At 41.6% G+C, this 17438-nt stretch overlaps 1 protein-coding gene across 1 annotated transcript in view; it reads left to right on the top strand.

The window, feature by feature from the left end:
- The first annotated feature begins 510 nt into the window (after positions 1 to 510).
- Positions 511 to 17438, top strand: part of SWAP70 (switching B cell complex subunit SWAP70) — a 41367-nt gene continuing 24439 nt past the window's right edge. The window contains exons 1-2 of the mRNA XM_061610389.1: positions 511 to 888; positions 15732 to 15872. Coding sequence (XP_061466373.1) covers positions 790 to 888; positions 15732 to 15872 — 240 coding nt within the window. The 5' untranslated portion in view covers positions 511 to 789. The remainder of the gene's footprint in view (positions 889 to 15731; positions 15873 to 17438) is intronic.

A 17438-nucleotide genomic window follows, 5' to 3' on the forward strand; every position in this document is an offset into this window, starting at 1 on the left:
GAAACTGATTTGATATTTTCCTAAACCACGTGATGGATCTCATCCTTATATCCAAAGCACAATTCTTGCTGTGGCAATAGATCCTGCCTACAGAAAATAGCACTGGTGCACACAACAGATGAAATATATTTTATTATAAATCCACCCTATACAGTAAAAGAGAGGGAAGAAGGGTCAGAAATACCGCATCTTTTCCAGTATCAGATCTTTTCCATTTCCCAAATCCTTGCTAGTTTAAAAAGGAAATGTTGATTATAATCTCGGGAAACCCTCCGCTCAATTAAAGTCGGCGATTGTAACTTACTTGGAAGTAAATATGCGATTTACTGCCAAGTAATTTTGATTCAGGCAGCGGGGGAGTGAATTTCTGCGTGTTGTACGTAGTCGGATTACTCCACGAGGAAGGTTTAGCCTTGGTTTCTCAGCACTTCTATTGCAGAAAAGCTTTGAGATTTAGTCCCGCCCATAATCAGAGTCCCCTTTGAGAGGAAGATGACCAAGTCCGTAAGTTGCTCCTACATCGTTTAGAAATGCAACACCCCTTGGGCCCGGAGCGCTGTGGAGACACTTTTTTGTGAGCGGACGCATCCTACAGGCCGCACACTTCCTTGCGCAGCGCCGTTGCCGCCCCAGTCCGGCCCTCTGCGCCGGGGTTGGCTGCAGGCGCGGTTAGGGGTGGGCAGGTCGAAGCCCTCGTGTCACAGCAGCCACCTCTGGGGAGGGAGACACTTGGGAGAGCCGCAAGGAGGCGGGGAGCGAGCGCAGCGGAGGAGCCGCAGCTTGTGGGCCATGGGGACCCTGAAGGAAGAGCTGCTCAAGCCCATCTGGCACGCTTTCACCGCCCTCGACTTGGACAGGAGCGGCAAAGTCTCCAAGTCGCAGCTCAAGGCAAGTCTGAGAGGGGGAGAGAGAACCTCCCTCGAGAGAGAGCGACGGGAGGGCGCCACGGCAGCTTCTCCTGCCCTTTGGCAATGGCCGTTTTCGACAAAGTACTTCCCTTTTTCGGGAGCACTCGCAGCGACTCCTTTCCATCGCGGGGGGGGGGGAGCGAAGAGGAAGGAACGACGGACTAAGTCGGCTGGCGTGGCAGAGGCTTTATTGTCGAGGGTGCCCCGACACCCCGAGAGAGGTGTGCCTTTCGCGACTGAATACAAACTGGGGGGAGCACTTTCCCCCCTCCCCTGGCCCTGGCCTGGCTGGCATAGCTGAAAACTGGTGGCTGCTCTCTCGGACTGGGAGAGATGAATTCGCAGCTCGTCCGGTTCTTAATTCCGCCAGGTGTCCATTGGGGCCTCAGAATAGTAACAGCTTCCTCTAGCGAAGTTCTTCCTTCTGTGCAACTCTTATAGGCACAGGACCTTCTTCAGGGCATGGACTTGGCAACCCTTATTGTTAGAGCAGCTCTAGACTCCGTTTCTCGGTCCCAGGAGCATTTTTTTATGTAGGAACATAGGAAGCTGCTTTATCATTAGACTCCTTGGGCCATCTGAGTCACACTGACCGGCAGCGGCTCTCCAGGGTTTCAGGCAGGAGTCTTTCCCAGCCCTACCTGGAGATGCGGGGGATTGAACCTGGGACTTTCCGCATCCAAAGGTGATGCTCTACCGCTGATGTCATTGCTCTTCCCCAACGCTCTCCCAGGGTAGGAAAGCAACAGCCTCTCTGTCACCAGGATAGTGTCAGCCCTGCAATTTTTGTCTGTGGTTGAACCCATTGCAGGACAAGTTAGTGAAAATATTGTTGTGAATGATATACTTTATTTAAATTGTTTGTACCCAGAGGTGGGTTTTCATTTCTGTCAAAGAAGGACCTCCAAGAGGCTGAGTCTGGGTCTTAAAATGAAGCAGATGTGGTGAGACAGCTGTTTGACACACTCTGACAAAAGTCCCAGGGTCAATAAAATAATAATTTAATAAAATAATGTTATTGGGTCAATAAAATAATAAAATTATTTCTCAGTGCAACATGTGAGCTTTCAAATTATTGGAATGTGTTCATCAAAAAACATGTTCTAGAGCCAAAATTGAAAGGGAAATTGCTGCTTATATTTTTCTTAAGCGTCTTAATAAAGATGTCATTCAGAAGGTCAGAGTTGCCCTTTTGATTGGCTATCCGTTATGTTAATCTGTTTAAAAGAATGGATAAAAGCGATTAGTATGATATTTACAGCTGGTATGTTACATTTTCTGTAAGGCATGTCACTCGTGGTCATTTGATACAATCCAACTAGCAGTCACAGTAGGTTCAGTGGAACTGTGATGCTGTGTGACTAGTTTTGCCATGTGTCCATCTTTTACATTTACCATGCCATCAACGAGGGTGCAATTTGTCAAAACCTAGGCATATGGATATCTCATTTAAAATTGTGGAACCAAAGTAAATGCTTGAGTAGACATAACTGCACCTAATACTTAGTGGATTGTGCCCTACACTGCTTAAGTGCTGGGCGTATGGTTTGATTGTTTGAATTGATTCATTGGGTGGTTAGGCAGGGTGAGGTCTTACTTTGTTGTTGTTATGTGCCTTCAAGTCGACTACGACTTATGGCAACCCTATGAATCAGTGACCTCCAAGAGCATTTGTCATGAACCACCCTGTTCAGATTTTGTAAGTTCAGGTCTGTGGCTTCCTTTATGGAATCAATCCATCTCTTGTTTGGAGGTCTTACTTTAGGTGGCAGAATTTGGCATACTGCTATAGGGCAGCCATTTTTTTAATAATAATTCCCTCATACTGCTTGTTGTGATGGTGATAGGTACATGGATGTTCTAGTGGTTTTCCCTGATTCATTTATTCCAGGTGGTGGGAGTGGGCTCGGGTTTCTGGAACAGTTTAGGAACATAAGGAAGCTGCCTTACATCAGGTCATACAGCAAATTATTTACTCTGACTGGTGGCAGCTCTCCAAAGTCTCAGGCAAAAGTCTTTTCCATTATCTACTACCTGATCCTTCTAACTGGACATGCCAGGGATTGAACTGGATGCATGCAAAGCATATGCTGTACCATTCAAACAATGGTCTGTCTTTCCCTGTAGACTGCTGTTGTAAACACTGAAGTGGGGTAGCAGGCTGCTCTGAAGGAAAAGCAAATTATATCAATAGTTTTGGATGGGAACCTTTCCTTCTGTTTAAAAATTATTAGGTGATCAAGCATAAGCAATTATATGATGCTAAAGATCAGACACAAACAATTATTGGTCTGAAATCTAGATTTGCACCCTAGGATTCTGCTGCCTCAGTTGCTGCGTCTCTTGAAATCATAATGAATGATAATTGGCTGCTATTGTTGTAGATCTTTCTGTGCAGTACAGCACATACTCCAGGCTATCCCAGGCCATTATTGTGATGGAGCTAATTAATACATACTGTTTAACTATATAACAGTTTCCCATTTTTATGTTTCATTTATTACAAACCAGACTTCATCCTTTGCACCATACAAATGCATCAAACCATGCCCCCCTCCCACTAAAGTTGTTTGTCATGGCCAGCATTTTTCCTTCTACCCCAGTGGCCTGCAATATTCAGGCACCCAAATAAAAGAACCGGCTTTGTTCCAGCTCAGTGCGGAGCCTGCCAAAGGGCAACAGAGATTCTATACTGCTCTCTTATTCAAGTACAAACAGGAGAAGTAGTCAAGAGGCTCCATTATTTTTTCTTGCCACATACTCTGAGGAGTATTCTCCACAGAACTGTCACACAGCTTGTGGAACTATGATCTTTAAATCTGGGCACACTTTATCAGACGCTCTTGGCCCTAAATTCCTCTGGTTAAGCCAACTCTGAAAAAAATGTTTTGAATAGGGCTCTACACCTGTGGGATGCCTCAGATAGTGGGTCATTGTACTGATCACTAGGTCAGCTGTCATCTGCTGTTGCCGGCTAAATTGAACCCTGTGAATAGTTCAAAGCAGTATTTCTAATTGTATAATGAAAGCAAGGAGCCTAGATATGCTGGGGTGGTGATACATGAGCGAACATATGGGGGTTGGACTTGATGGCCTTATAGGCCCCTTCCAACTCTACTATTCTATGATTCTATGATTTCTGAACTCTTAATTTGTAAGGGAACGTAGTACTCCAGCAGTTCTTCCTATGTGTGGTATTTTGATTTACGTGTGTGGTGTTTGGTGATGTTCAGCATAACTTCTTGTGCAGAACAGCACCAAACACAAAAAACTCTTAGAACCTGTTTATATAATCTGGAGTTGCAGATTGTAATCAACCCATTAAAACCCCCAATTATTTATTTATTTATTAGATTTATATCCCAACCTTCCTCCCAGTAGGAGCCCAGAATGACAAACAAAAGCACTAAAAACACTTTAAAAAAGACTTTAAAATATATTGCAACAAAACATCTTTCAAAAAATCTTTAAAATTTTTACAAGCAATTCCAACACAGACAGAGACTTGGATAAGGTCCCTACTTAAAACGCTTGTTGAAAGAGGAAGGTCTTCAGTAGGTGCCAAAAATATAACAGAGATGGTGCCTGTCTAATACTTAAGGGAGGGAATTCCAAAGGGTAGGTGCCATTACACTAAAGGTCTACTTCCTATGTAGTGCGGAACAGATCTTCTGATAAGATGGTATCTGCATGAGGCCCTTACCTGCAGAGGGCAGTGATCGACTGGGTGTATAAGGGGTAAGACAATTTTTCAGGTATTCTGGTCCCAAGCTGTATAGGGCTTTGTACACCAAAAACAGAAGCTTGACTGTAGCCCAGCAGCGAATAGACAGCCAGTGCAATTTTTTCAGCAGCAGCATGACATGTTGGTGATACCCTGCCCCAGTGAGTAGTTGTGCCAGTAGCGTAACTAGCTTTTCATGTGCCCTGTGCAAGGTTTTATTTTTGGGCCCCTTAATTTTTTGGGGGGGAAAAATAATAATAAAACAAATACGATATAACAATTGTTCATAAATAATTTTCATTTCAGCAAAAATAATAATAAAACAAATACGATATAACAATTGTTTATAAATAATTTTCATTTCAGCAAATCCATTTCAGGGCCCCCTTTGTCCTGGGCCCTGTGCCTGTGTACCTGTTGCACCTGCCTAGTTACGGCACTGAGTTGTGCTGCCCCATTTTGCACCATCTGCAATTTCTGGACCAATCTCAAGGACAGTCCCACATAGAGCAGATTTCAGTAATCCAGCCTGGAGGTTACCAGTGCATGGACAACAGTGGTCACACTATCCTGGTCCAGAAACGGCCACAGCTGTCTTACCAGCTGAAGCCCTCACCTGCAAAGCGTAGTGATCGACTGAGTATATAAGGGGCAAGACAATCTTTCAGGTAACCTGGGGGTATCATGGGAGGTAGGTGATATATCAAATTTCTGTGTGGAACTGTATGTAAATCTCCTTCTCTTAATGTTGACAGTCCTTGAGGGGAAAAATTCTTCAGTTCAACAGGGAGTTGGCGGGTTAAGATATTTCTCAGTCAAGATAGTATCAAACCAGCTCTTGTGCTGCTTTATGATCATGTCACATCATGTAGGGTTGATAGAGTTTGGCATATCTTTCATTGCAGTTTTAAAATATTGTCTTTAATTTTGTTCCTTGGTTTGTATTTTTGGATTTCATTGTAGTAAAATCACAGTGTCTCTCTTTAGGATGTAATTATATGTTCCTCATTATAGTCTTCATGGCTATACTAGTATGCTTTTCTCTTTATAAACCTTCCTGTAGACTTTGTTTTTCATGTGGCAGTTTCAAAATCTCTTACATTGCATTTGAATTTGAGAGTAGAAAGTATTATAAGTATTCATTGGATTAGGCATGTTGAGATACTGCAAATCAAATCTACTCGATACATGAAAAATACATCGACGCTAGTTCTCCTTATTGTATTTCATTTACTTCTCTACATGCTTATGTGGGAGACAGCCCACCAAAATTCAGGAAAAAAAGGAAAATAGGAAAAAATAAGGATTATGCCATAAACTTTAATTTCTTTCTGACTCTTCTTCATGTCGAGTAATGAATTCTTCAAAAACTGTCCTGCTGCTGTATCTTACATTCCAGCAAAATCTATAATGGGTAGCCAACATGTTGCCCTCTAGATGTTGTTGGACCACAACTCCCATAATTCTTCTTCCTTGGCCATGGTGATTGAGGCTGATGGGAGTTGGAGGCAAGCAACATCTGGAGGGCACCTCATGGACTATCCCTGATCTGTGACATGATCAAATTTTTAACATAATGATACAGCTGGGGGTAAAGGAAACCCAAAGCTCTTACACCTCATTCATTTTTTTGGTAATTTTTAAGATCGAAATCTGAACTGCTGACAGAAATGTGGGTTGTTCAAAGAGGATAATTATTAGACTCAGTGAGGCAAGTCTTTGCAGACAAGAAAGGAGGAAGTTTCACTGTGATAAACTAGTGGGAAGTACTTCTTGCAGTGCTCCTGGTCATTGGAGAACTTGTTACAGGCGGGCCCTGCTTTACGGCGCTTCACCTTTCGGCATTCTGCTAATGTGGCAACTTTCAATTAGGGAAAGTCCCCACTTTAAGGGGCTTGTTCCTCTTTTACGGCGGTTTTTGCTCATCACGTGCCATTTTCGCGCGCCGCGCACCATTATCGTCAGTGGGTTCTGCTTTTCGGTGGTTTCCGCTTTTTGGCAGCAGTCCGGAATGGAACCTGCCGTATAAGCGGGGCCCGCCTGTATTCTTGTAATGTTACTTGGAATGAATGAAACACCTAGAAATAAAAGTTCATGAATTGCAAGGCTCCATCACAGAAGAGAACAGAACATGTGTTCTAAAATACACCCTTATATGAATAAACTCCCCTAAGGCGTCTGGCTATAAATGTGGTCTGCTTAGAACTGATTGTGAAGCTGATTCACATTACTGGTTTTTAAACTCCATCTGCAAAATAAATTTACTGTGGCAGTAATCTAGCCACTGTCAGCGCATGAGGAAAAAGACTGAAAAAAGGATTTGTTGTATTTATTACACACAGCATGAAGTTTGTAGTTATACCTTGTTTGGCGAGGCCTCAGAGTGCCCCTCAGACCTGTACACAGGAATGCTGAGCTGGCTGCCTCCCTGATGTAGGAAAAGGTGAAGGAGGGCTCTGAAGAATTGAACAGGCTTTTTCAATGGGGCATGGTGGTTCAGGTGTGAATGACACGTCACTGAGAACTTGATTTAAAATCTGTCCTCATTCAGTAATGTAAATGTACTGCCTTCAAGTCGATTCTGACTTATGGCGACCCTATGAATAGGGTTTTCATGAGGCTGAGAGGCAGCGACTGGCCCAAGGTCACCCAGTGAGCTTCATGGCTGTGTGGGGATTCAAACCCTGGTCTACCAGGTTGTAGTCCAACACCTTAACTACACCACACTGGCTCTCCCTCATTCATTATTGGTTAATATTGCAGTTTGGAACTTGGAACATCTTAGCTGAAGGCCTACGTTTTTAATATGTACAGAAGAGGGCAGATTTGGCATGAAGGTGGGTTGTAAAATGTAGCTGCAAGAGCTTTTTATGCTGAAAGAAAGTTACTTGGCAACTATGTGAATCCTAGAAGAATGATAATTACTTGTGAAAAGTTTTTTCCCATTTGAGATAGGCTGAACATTTTAATATTCCAATTAGGCTGGTTTTTAAAAAAATGCTCGGCAAAGTAAATTATATTTTTATTAATTTTTCTTCCATTTAAATCCTGCCTTTCTTCTGTCATGGAACCCAAGGCAGTGGCACTCACCCATCCAAGGCACTGACCAGACCTGCTTACCTTCAGCAAAGTGGTGGCCTTAAATGTCTTCAGACCATACCCAGAGACCAAAACCAAAAGAGGTTGCATATGCCTTTGGTAAAGGAGAGCAAGGTAAAACATCTGAAGTTATTGCCTTGCACTCTTCTTCCATCTAATACATTATATTATTAGATTAGTATTAGTGCAGCCTTACAAAAATTATTTTAGGGGATGGTTTCCTTCCAGCTAGTCCAGTCCATGTGGTGCTTGCTTCTCCTACCTCTGCTGCTTTTGTGGCCATGATGCTTATAACACCTTTATTTCCCTTAATTATTAGTTGTAGTCTTGTTTCTTCATGTGGAATCTCAGCTTCCAAATGGTGGTAGGGAGAGGCTAGTGTCTCTTGATCAAATCTAGTGTAGTGGTTAAAAGCATGAACTATGATCTGGAAGTTTGTGCTATTACTCCCAAACCCCACATTGGTAATATACATTATTTTTGGGTTAAAAACTGGCAGCTCTAAATTGGAAGCACAAATTGCCTGTTTGCATTTGCACCACTACTAAAATTCCTCTCCGTAGCAAAGGCAAGTTGATTTATTTACAGCCCAGTCCTATGCATGTTTATCAGAAGTACATCAAACGTGTAATATGCAAGTATAATAAACTGTATATGATTGCAGCCTCTCAGTGCAATTCTGTACATGTACTTAGAAGTAAGTCCCATTCAGTGATGCCTACTCTCAGGTAAGTGGGTTGAGGATTGCAGTTTTAGTAATTTTTACATATAGATTGGCTCAGAGAGTGTATTTTCTTCATACATTTTCTATCCACATTATCAGCATTGCTCAGGCCAGACTTCACATGGTGCATGGATCCATTTTTAATGCTTAAAAGCATCTGTGGAAGAGAGGACAATTGGCATGAGAAAGTGGTGTTACGAGAGCAGTATTTTTTAAGCCAAACAGCCACCTTTGTTTGCAGATGGCAAATTGGGATGGCTGTTTTGCTAGCTTTTGGGGTCAGGCTGCAATTCAAGCACCAAAATGATTTCAGGTGGGGACAATTATCACTGTGGGTGTAGAAGACTGTGGCTTACTTCCTTTGTTCTTAACAGTTGAAAACTGCTGGCACCAGGCACAGAGCTCTGGCTGCTGCTGATGCCATGCATTTCATGCTAGGATCATTCCGGGTGCACTGCACTCTAGGAAGCAGGGAAGCTACATTTGCCCACCCCCATAGTAAGCAACACTCACACCCAAAACTGCCCCCCCCAAATGTGGCCTCTGTTTTGGTGATTGCCCAACATGTTCCCTCCAAATTGGTTAAATCCTGATATGGGGTGAAAGGAGCCCCCTTTACCTTGCATCATTTTCCTAATCAAAATTGTGCCTCTCACCCTGAAACTAGCAATAATCTCAGCACAGGTACCGGTATTGGCCTGTCTTTTTTTACTTGCAGCTTTTTTGAGTTAGTATTGTGATTTTAATCAGGAAAATGGCTTTGGGGAAAAGGTTAACACTCCCTCTGGCACTACTCTGCCCAGCCAATCTCTCTCCCACCTTGAAGCTTTTAAAAGGGTGTTGGGAAATCATTCTTTGGTCTCCTACATCACATTAGCTTGGTCTCTTAATTGAATCTTGATAGAAATTAGTATTCTGGTACTGTATATATTTGACTGTTTTCTTAACTTCTGAAAGCATTGTAGAGTAAACTAAAGTATAATCTGAAACAGAACAATTCATCTATATCAGTCTTAATTCTACAGAGCTCAAAGCCCCCTAAGACTTCAAACATTTCCTTTGAAGTTACTAAGCTTATCCCGTGATGAAAAGCCACAAGACACTGTATTCGGATTTAGCTGTTCTGCCTCTTAAAGCTGATATTGTGGCACCCCGGGTGCAAGGGGAGTTAAATCAGGGAGAGGAATCAGATGAGGATGAGGTCCCCGGGGGCTTTGAAGGGGGGGACTGCCAGGCTGCAGACTTCCTCGGCCAGCACCCCCATCGAGGCAGGTCCCACCTCATATACGAGCTCCCTGCCTGAGCTGTTGGGAAGCGATTCTTTGTCCGCCCCAACCCCACCCACACAGGAATCCCTGCCCGGCACTTCAAATGCTTCCCCTCCAACCAGCTTCCCACTCCCTGAGGTCAAGCTGTCACCTAGCGAAGCCCCACTGTAGGGTGGGCCATCGGAGGCTCGCCTCCCCTCACCCCGAGCAAGAAGGCACGAAAAGAGGGACTTTCAGAGGGTGAAACTTCAGAGGAGCCGTAGTTTACGGGCGAAGACCTTCCCTATTTAAGCAGGTGCCCACCCAGGCTCTAGTGCTGAGTCAACTCTCCCCACACGCTGCAGAGACTGATTAGGTAGACTAGTTAGGGAAAATAGTGAGTCAGTGTAGACAGGTTTATGAAGTGCACTGCTTTGGATGTTACCATCACACTAATAAAACAAGAATTAAACCAAACCTCGCATCTGTCTTGTGTCTCGGACTCTGGGCAGGACAGATATATTAAGGCTCTTAAAGCTTGCTGTATCTCACTTTCTCTCTGCTTTGCCTGGCATTTGGCAAAATAACAGAAGTAAGCATAATACATGATATCTAGCATTAGTCCTGCTCAGAGTTGACCTGTTGAAATCAATGGACAAGTTACGTAAAACCATGGATTTCAGAGGGTCTTCTCAGAGTGTGAGTTGCATTGGATATTGCCCAAAGCCCTGTCTTTTGAGTAAATTCTCTTTAAAGGTTTGGTTTTCCTGATGGAGGCAAATTTTGCTAAGTGTTTGTTCATTTATTACTGCTTGGGGCATAGGCCATTGCACATACTGACAGGAGAGACAGATAAAATTAATACAATGTTAAGTGTGAAATCACATTTTCCTCCTGATTCATATTTTGCTAACAACAGTTTGGAGGAAAACTGCTAATTACTATTGAATAAAAAATGAATATGGCCAAGGTTCCAAACTTTAACATACATTTAAGCTTTATTGAAGTCAGGATTTATATTCATGTATTAAGGGTCTGAGAAACATTTTTCTGAAACTATTCTCTTCAACAACATAATGTTTGGTAGGCTACTGTAGCATCAGTCAATAATACCCACTAATGTAATCCAAAAGACAGAGATTCAAGCTACGGTCATACACATACTTATCTTAAAGTAATGCTAGTTGAAATCAATGACACTTTCAAGTAAATGTGTGCAATTGGGCTCTTAGGTTCTTCTCCCTAAACTTTTAAGTCTCTGTTATGTATTCATACAGCACTGGCTTTATAATGAAAACCTAGCCAAGAAAACAAGACTATGTATGTTTATGCTTGCATTCTTTCATGTAATTTACTGAAATGTAAAGCTAATATGCTCCGTATTGCCATGTTTTAAGGATAAACGGTAGATTAAGTTGTTTGTATTTCATTTGTTTGTAAATCTTGAATTATTTTATCTTAAAGGAAAGTTTGAACAGTTGTGGATGTGATCTTTCTAGTAACTCAGGTTTAGCAAAGTTAATCTTAATTTGCAAAATAATGAAGGTCTTTGTACTCTTAGTTCTTTGTTTTGATCTATCAGTTTGTAGAACTACCTTAAAAGCCTGTACTGGTGTGTTTTCTTTTTAGGAAGGTAACTTTGATTTGAATAATGACATTTGATGATTTGTATCCAATATGTACCAAGTTGTACCCATTGCTGCCACCCTGCCTTCAAGTCTTTCATTGTTTAAAGCAGATTTGTTATTTCTGAAGTTGGTCATGTGTGTTCCTCAAGTTGCTGGTTTATGAAATGTTAGTTAATTTTATCTTTTGTAAGCCAACATTTTTATATTATAGAATGTTCAATTATTAACTAAATGACTGCTCAGCCTTAGAGTAGAAGGAAGAGATGAGGTAGTCACATTTGCTCTAATGCTGGGAAGGGTTTTCTTGTCTAATTTTAACCCTAGGAAGTAAATATACTGCAAATCACAATCCACATTCATGATTTAGGAATTCAGAATTTGTATTTGATTACGCAAGTAAAAATCTATAGGATCATGCACTTTACATTTTGTTTTTTGCTTTGAATGTTTTCTATGTTAGTTTTTGTAGCCACAGACTTTGAATTCGTGCAATTTTATGGAAGTATTTAAGTTTGATTAGTGATCTCACAGCTGCTTGTAACTACTGAGTTGGGGTGGGTGGGATGAAGACCTATGCAAAGAAAATGATAACTTCATACTGACAGAGTTAACCTCTATCCAGATACACCACCCTATTTTTACCAGAAAGTAAAATCTTTTTGGATGTATGGAATTGCCTTTTATATAGAGGCAGACCATAGAAGCAGTATTCTCTATTCAGACTGGTAGCAGCTATCTAATGTCTCCAGTTCAGGTCTTACCTATCAACTGTCTTAACAGTTTCACTGGGGAAGTGTTTTATGGGTTGAATCCAGAGTTAGGCAGCAATCCAATACACACTTCCCCGAGAGTAAGTCCCATTGGAGGCTTACTTCTGAGTAGACATGTATTAGATTACAGCCTTTCTCATGCTTGGAGTAGATCAACTGAAATCAACAGGACTTAAGTTAGTCACGATTAAAGTCCCATTGATTTCAACATCTATAAGCATTACCAGTTCTAGCCCTATGAATAGTAGAAAGGGAACTGTTTTGTTTGTAGAATGCAACCCACAGCACCTTTATTGTTGCTTTGCTCTTGCAAACTTGGCATTTCCCTTAAAACCATTCAAGCACATCTCTGATTAAGATTCCATTTTTGTTAAAAAAAAATGCTTTAGACGGGACATAAATGTGACAAATCTGTGCTTGGTGGCAGTGGTTTGGAGTCTCAGATTGAGCTTTGGTCAAAATGCCAACCCCTTTGTAAAATCCATACTTAAAGAAATGAGGGAAACCTGGGAAGTACTTTTGTTTTTAATTTTTGAGGAGAAAACTACCAAAACAATCTTTTTGGATTGTTAGGAAACTCTTCAGTGAGATGATGGTCAGGACTGCTCAGACAATGGCTACAGAGGAGGCAGTAGCAGAAGCAATGAATAAACAAGAGGCAGTCTCTTCTAGTGAGGAATTGGAGGGGGGATCCAGGCAAACCCATCCAGATTGGTGAAGTCAGGGATAGGGGGAGAAAAGGAAGTGCCAACAATTTGAGAGAGAAAAAAATGCAGACATTCTGAGAATGCCGTGTAGAAGAAGACCAAGAAGGAGACAGAGATGCTGCAAATGGAATCTGTCAGCAGCAGGGTCTCTTCTCTCCCTGGCATCAGGAAACACATTACACTCAAGCCTCCAGTTCTTCCCCAACTACCACAGTGTGTGTGTGTGGTCTTCTTGCATTTCTTTAGAATTTTGATAGCTCTTCTGGGAAGAGCCACCTGGTTGATGCCTAAAAGATGTCCAGTCCACCCTTTGCCTGCTCATCTGTGGGGAGCTGAGTACACTTCAGGGGGATGAGCATGATGAAGAAGCCCAGGATTATGAACTATTTTAAAGGGTAGGGCTTGGAAGCTTCATGGTGACCCCAGAGCACAACTGCTGAAGTTTCAAAGCCCTCGGATGGGGAGATTATGTGATGTTATCTGGACTATTTGCTTAAACTTTGGGGGCTTGAGGACAGATCTGTTGCCATGTTTGAGCAACTTTTTAACTTGGTGGGACTGGACGGGTTTTTAAATTTTAAATAAATTTTAACTCCTGGAAAATTTGTGCCAATTGATTGAGAATTGGGCCCCAAAAATGGTGGCACAGGCTGCCAAACTGGCAGACCAATTTGCCCGGAGTCAAGAGCAGGGCTGTGGAGTCAGAGTCGTGAAGTCGGAGTTGGGAGCAATTTTGGGTGGAGTCAGAGTCGGAGTCAGTAGAAATGTACCGACTCCGACTCCTTCATAAATGGCAAATGTATACTAACTAGTAATAACAAATCTACTGTAGTAAAATGGTATCACAAGGCATTTCATCACCACCACGTGAATCCAGAGCTTGGAAAAGTTACTTTTTTGAACTACAACTCCCACGAACCCAATCCCTGGGGCTGATGGGAGTTGTAGTTTAAAAAAGTAACTTTTCCAAGCTCTGGATTCACGTGGTGGTGATGAAATGCCTTGTGCTACCATTTTACTACAGTAAATTTGTTATTACTAGTTATATACATTTGCCATTTATGAAGGAGTCGGAGTTGGAGTTGGACAGTAGAAAAATTGAGGAGTCGGAGTTGAAGGTCTTGTGTACCGACTCCATAGCCCTGGTCAAGAGAAAATGAGTACCCACTCACCCACAAAGTGTGTGTAGCGGGGGGGGGGATGGACACATGGAGCCTGGAATTCAAGGGAGCTGATGGGCAAACAATGGTTCTACACAAGAAAGCCAAGGATGTGAGTGCATCTCTTCCTCTTCTCTGTCACTCAGACCAGAGCCCTGCCTGTTTCAACTATGAGGAAACAGGACAATTAGAGGAACATTTCCCCTAAGCCAGTAAGAAACCTTTGACCTTCCTCTTACTGGGTATAAATTGCTTCTGAATTAATTTTTGTCCCAAACTCTCCACACCTGCAGTTGTAAAACAATGAAAAAACCAAAGAAATTCCAGATTGGCATCTTCATTTGGCATGTTGAAGTATGCGGATGCATAAGGGGTGCTTCACTTGCAGTCTGAAGTAAAGTCCATACACACCTTTACCACCTTGTTCAGCATAATTCAGTTCCATCAAGGTCTGGTTCTTGCACACAGCAGATGAGGTTGGAATTCACATGATAATCATCTGACTGCAGGTGGTGACTTGCATGACTGAAAGTTTCTTCTTTTCTAAAAAAGAAATCTCTAAAGAGAATGGGGCAAGGAGTTCTAGTGTAGCTTTCTGGCTGATGTGTTTGCTTTCTGTGTTGTAGGAACCTTTTTCATGAGGAATCATTCCATCATATAACTGTTCAGCTGCAGTCTGAGGAATTTCAGTTGGGACACAGGTTTATTGCCTCATCTCTGCTGCTTTGTGAGAAATAGGGCCAAGCTAGGGTGTTGGTAGGAGCATAACTTAGAAGAAGTATCTGAGGCACTGCTTTTATCACCAGGTTTCAGCTTAGAGGGGAAAATCCATCCATAATCAGTGCAAGAAAATATCTTGCCAGCTAGTCATTGGGAAAGTAAGTCTGAATAAACCATCATCGGAGAAGGCAGAAGTGGACAACTGGGGATTTCATGGGTCTGAAGGCTGAAAATGTATTCAATTCATCTGCTTCTTAATTAGTATCTTCTGCATCTTCCTTTCATTTACTGTCACAGAAATCAAGTGCATTTGTGTATGATCATATTCAGGATGAACAATGGGGAGGGTGGGAATTAAAGTGCAAACCTCACCTTTTTGTTAGAGTAGAGTAGGACGTAGCTGGGAAGGGAAGTAAGTAGCTCAGGATGATCTCTGTTGCTCAGAATGACATGTGAAGTTCCATTTGTAGAATGACATTTCTGTCTGCCTATACCTTTCAAGCATGGATAGTTGAAGTGGGTATTCTTGCCCATCTCTAAGCCAGTATAGATTTTGGTTCAGCACCTGTCTTTACATAAATTCCTACATTTTACAAAAATTTAGTACAGAAAAGTAGTACATTCAGAGTAGTAAACAAAAACTTACTTATGTTAGGAGCGTATTCTGCTTATTCATCCAGAAAAAGACAGTGCCGTACACATATGTGACTTGCTGATGTCCTAGGAGAAAGAGGGTGGAAAACCCAACTTGGCTTTCTTTTCTAATTTTTCTTAACATAGAACATGACTACCTCATCTTCTTAGCTTTTTCTATATTCTCTCAAAAGTAACATTGTAGATGGAGGAAAATGTATTTAATACTGCCAGTTCTACTAATTAAAAATTATTATTTTTCATCACCAAAGAACTCCTGTTTTCAAATTATCTGATGTGTACAGTTTTATTTTATTTATTTTTATTTCATTTAACAATATTTATATACTGTTTGAATGTAAAGACCTCTAAGCGGCATTCTTATTGATTTTCTAACTTGTTTTCTTTTAGGTTCTTTCTCACAATTTGTGCACATTGCTGAACGTTCCACATGACCCAGTAGCCTTAGAAGAGCATTTTAGGGATGATGATGAAGGACCTGTTTCCAATCAGGGCTATATGCCTTATTTAAACAGATTCATCTTGGAAAAGGTATGGTATCCCTGGCTCTGTATATATCCTGTAATTAGTATCTCTCCCCCTGCTCTATTTCAGATATTGTTGTTATTAAGCAATAAAACGAAAGAACACACAAACCAAGACAACTGCCCATCTCCAGATGCTTGAATATAATCCAGAAAATAAAAATTAACATGAGCTGTGAAGAGAGAGTTAAGAAAATAACTGTATAGAAAAGTGTTGGGGATCAAAACTCTCCTGAGTCACTGATGCACAGTGTCCGTCCAAAATGACTTTTGAAGAGAGGGTAAACTGGAGGCTAGCTTGGTTTGGTTTACGAAGGGATACAAGACCACATAAAAAGAATGTTTTTTGTCTTTCCTGTGGATAACCTAAATGTATCGGTCAGTTCGTCCAGCAAAACCAGATGCCTGATAAGTGAAAATGCTGTAGTTAGTTTTAATTGTATGACAGTTCTAAGCATTAGTCAAATTGGGTTCCCAGAAATGTGTTGCAGCCAGAGCTTTGGAGACAATTTCTTTTGAAGCAGTTGCTGCTGCTGTTTAAAAACCACTCGTGCTGACGTAACTTGCTATTACTGACAGTCTTTTAAAATAGGATGAGAGGAAGAAGATGATAAACTTCTATAGAACCTGTTTTTTTCCCTTTTCTCAAAAAAATGTGTGTAGAAAATTCTGGAAAGTAGAGATTGATGTGCAAATAAATTAGGTACAATTTAACCGCACTGAGCATTCTTTTTTGTCCCCTGGGAAAAACATGTTTATGAGTTGGGGAAACTGAGGGAGGGCCAACTTCCTGGTTTTGTAGTCGTAATTATACTTAACTGCAGTGAGGGTTTTAGAAAATCTGGCCTTTGTTTCATTTAGGGTTAATTGTTTTGTTTGACTGATTTCTGGGTTTTCTGAAACTCAGTGATAACTTGCTGAATATCTTAATTACCTTCAGCTTCTTGTTTTAGATATCAAGACAGAGGAAACTAATATTGTTTAGAACTTCCCCCTTCCCCCTCCCACACTGTCAGCTGATGGTGCCAACCATCTCTCAGCTGGACATTATGGGAAATGAATCAATCCCCCATCCTTCTCTGAACAAGGGTGTTTAAACCTATAAAGCTGCCATTTTGCAGAGTCAGGAGATGGGCTCATTTAGTCCTCTTTTTACTGTGATAGGCACTGGTCTTTCCCAGCCTAAAATCCTTAAATGCACACACTATTTTGATGCCAGAGATCAGACCTGGAACCGTCTGTGTTTTACAGAACTGTAGTCTCCTTTCTGCAAGAAAGCCTTTTTCAGCCCTGCTACTCACAGTTCTTTATCACCAGAGATGCCAAGAATGAATCTTGGACCTTTGAGATGCGAGGCATGTGCTGTGCCACTTAGCTATTCCTGGTAATGTGAACATGGGTTGCCTTTGGTGAATTGGGTGCTTCTCTGAAAACCACTGTCATGTCAGTGGTTGTAGGATTAGTCCCTTTGGGCATCACAACCTTACGGTTTGATCTAAATATGAGTAGCATTTTTCAGATAATGAACACTGGCATTTTTTATAACAAGGACTGCTTGTTTTGGTTGAAAACT

The sequence above is a fragment of the Rhineura floridana genome, chromosome 2 (genome assembly GCF_030035675.1).
Source record: "Rhineura floridana isolate rRhiFlo1 chromosome 2, rRhiFlo1.hap2, whole genome shotgun sequence".
NCBI lineage: Eukaryota > Metazoa > Chordata > Lepidosauria > Squamata > Rhineuridae > Rhineura > Rhineura floridana.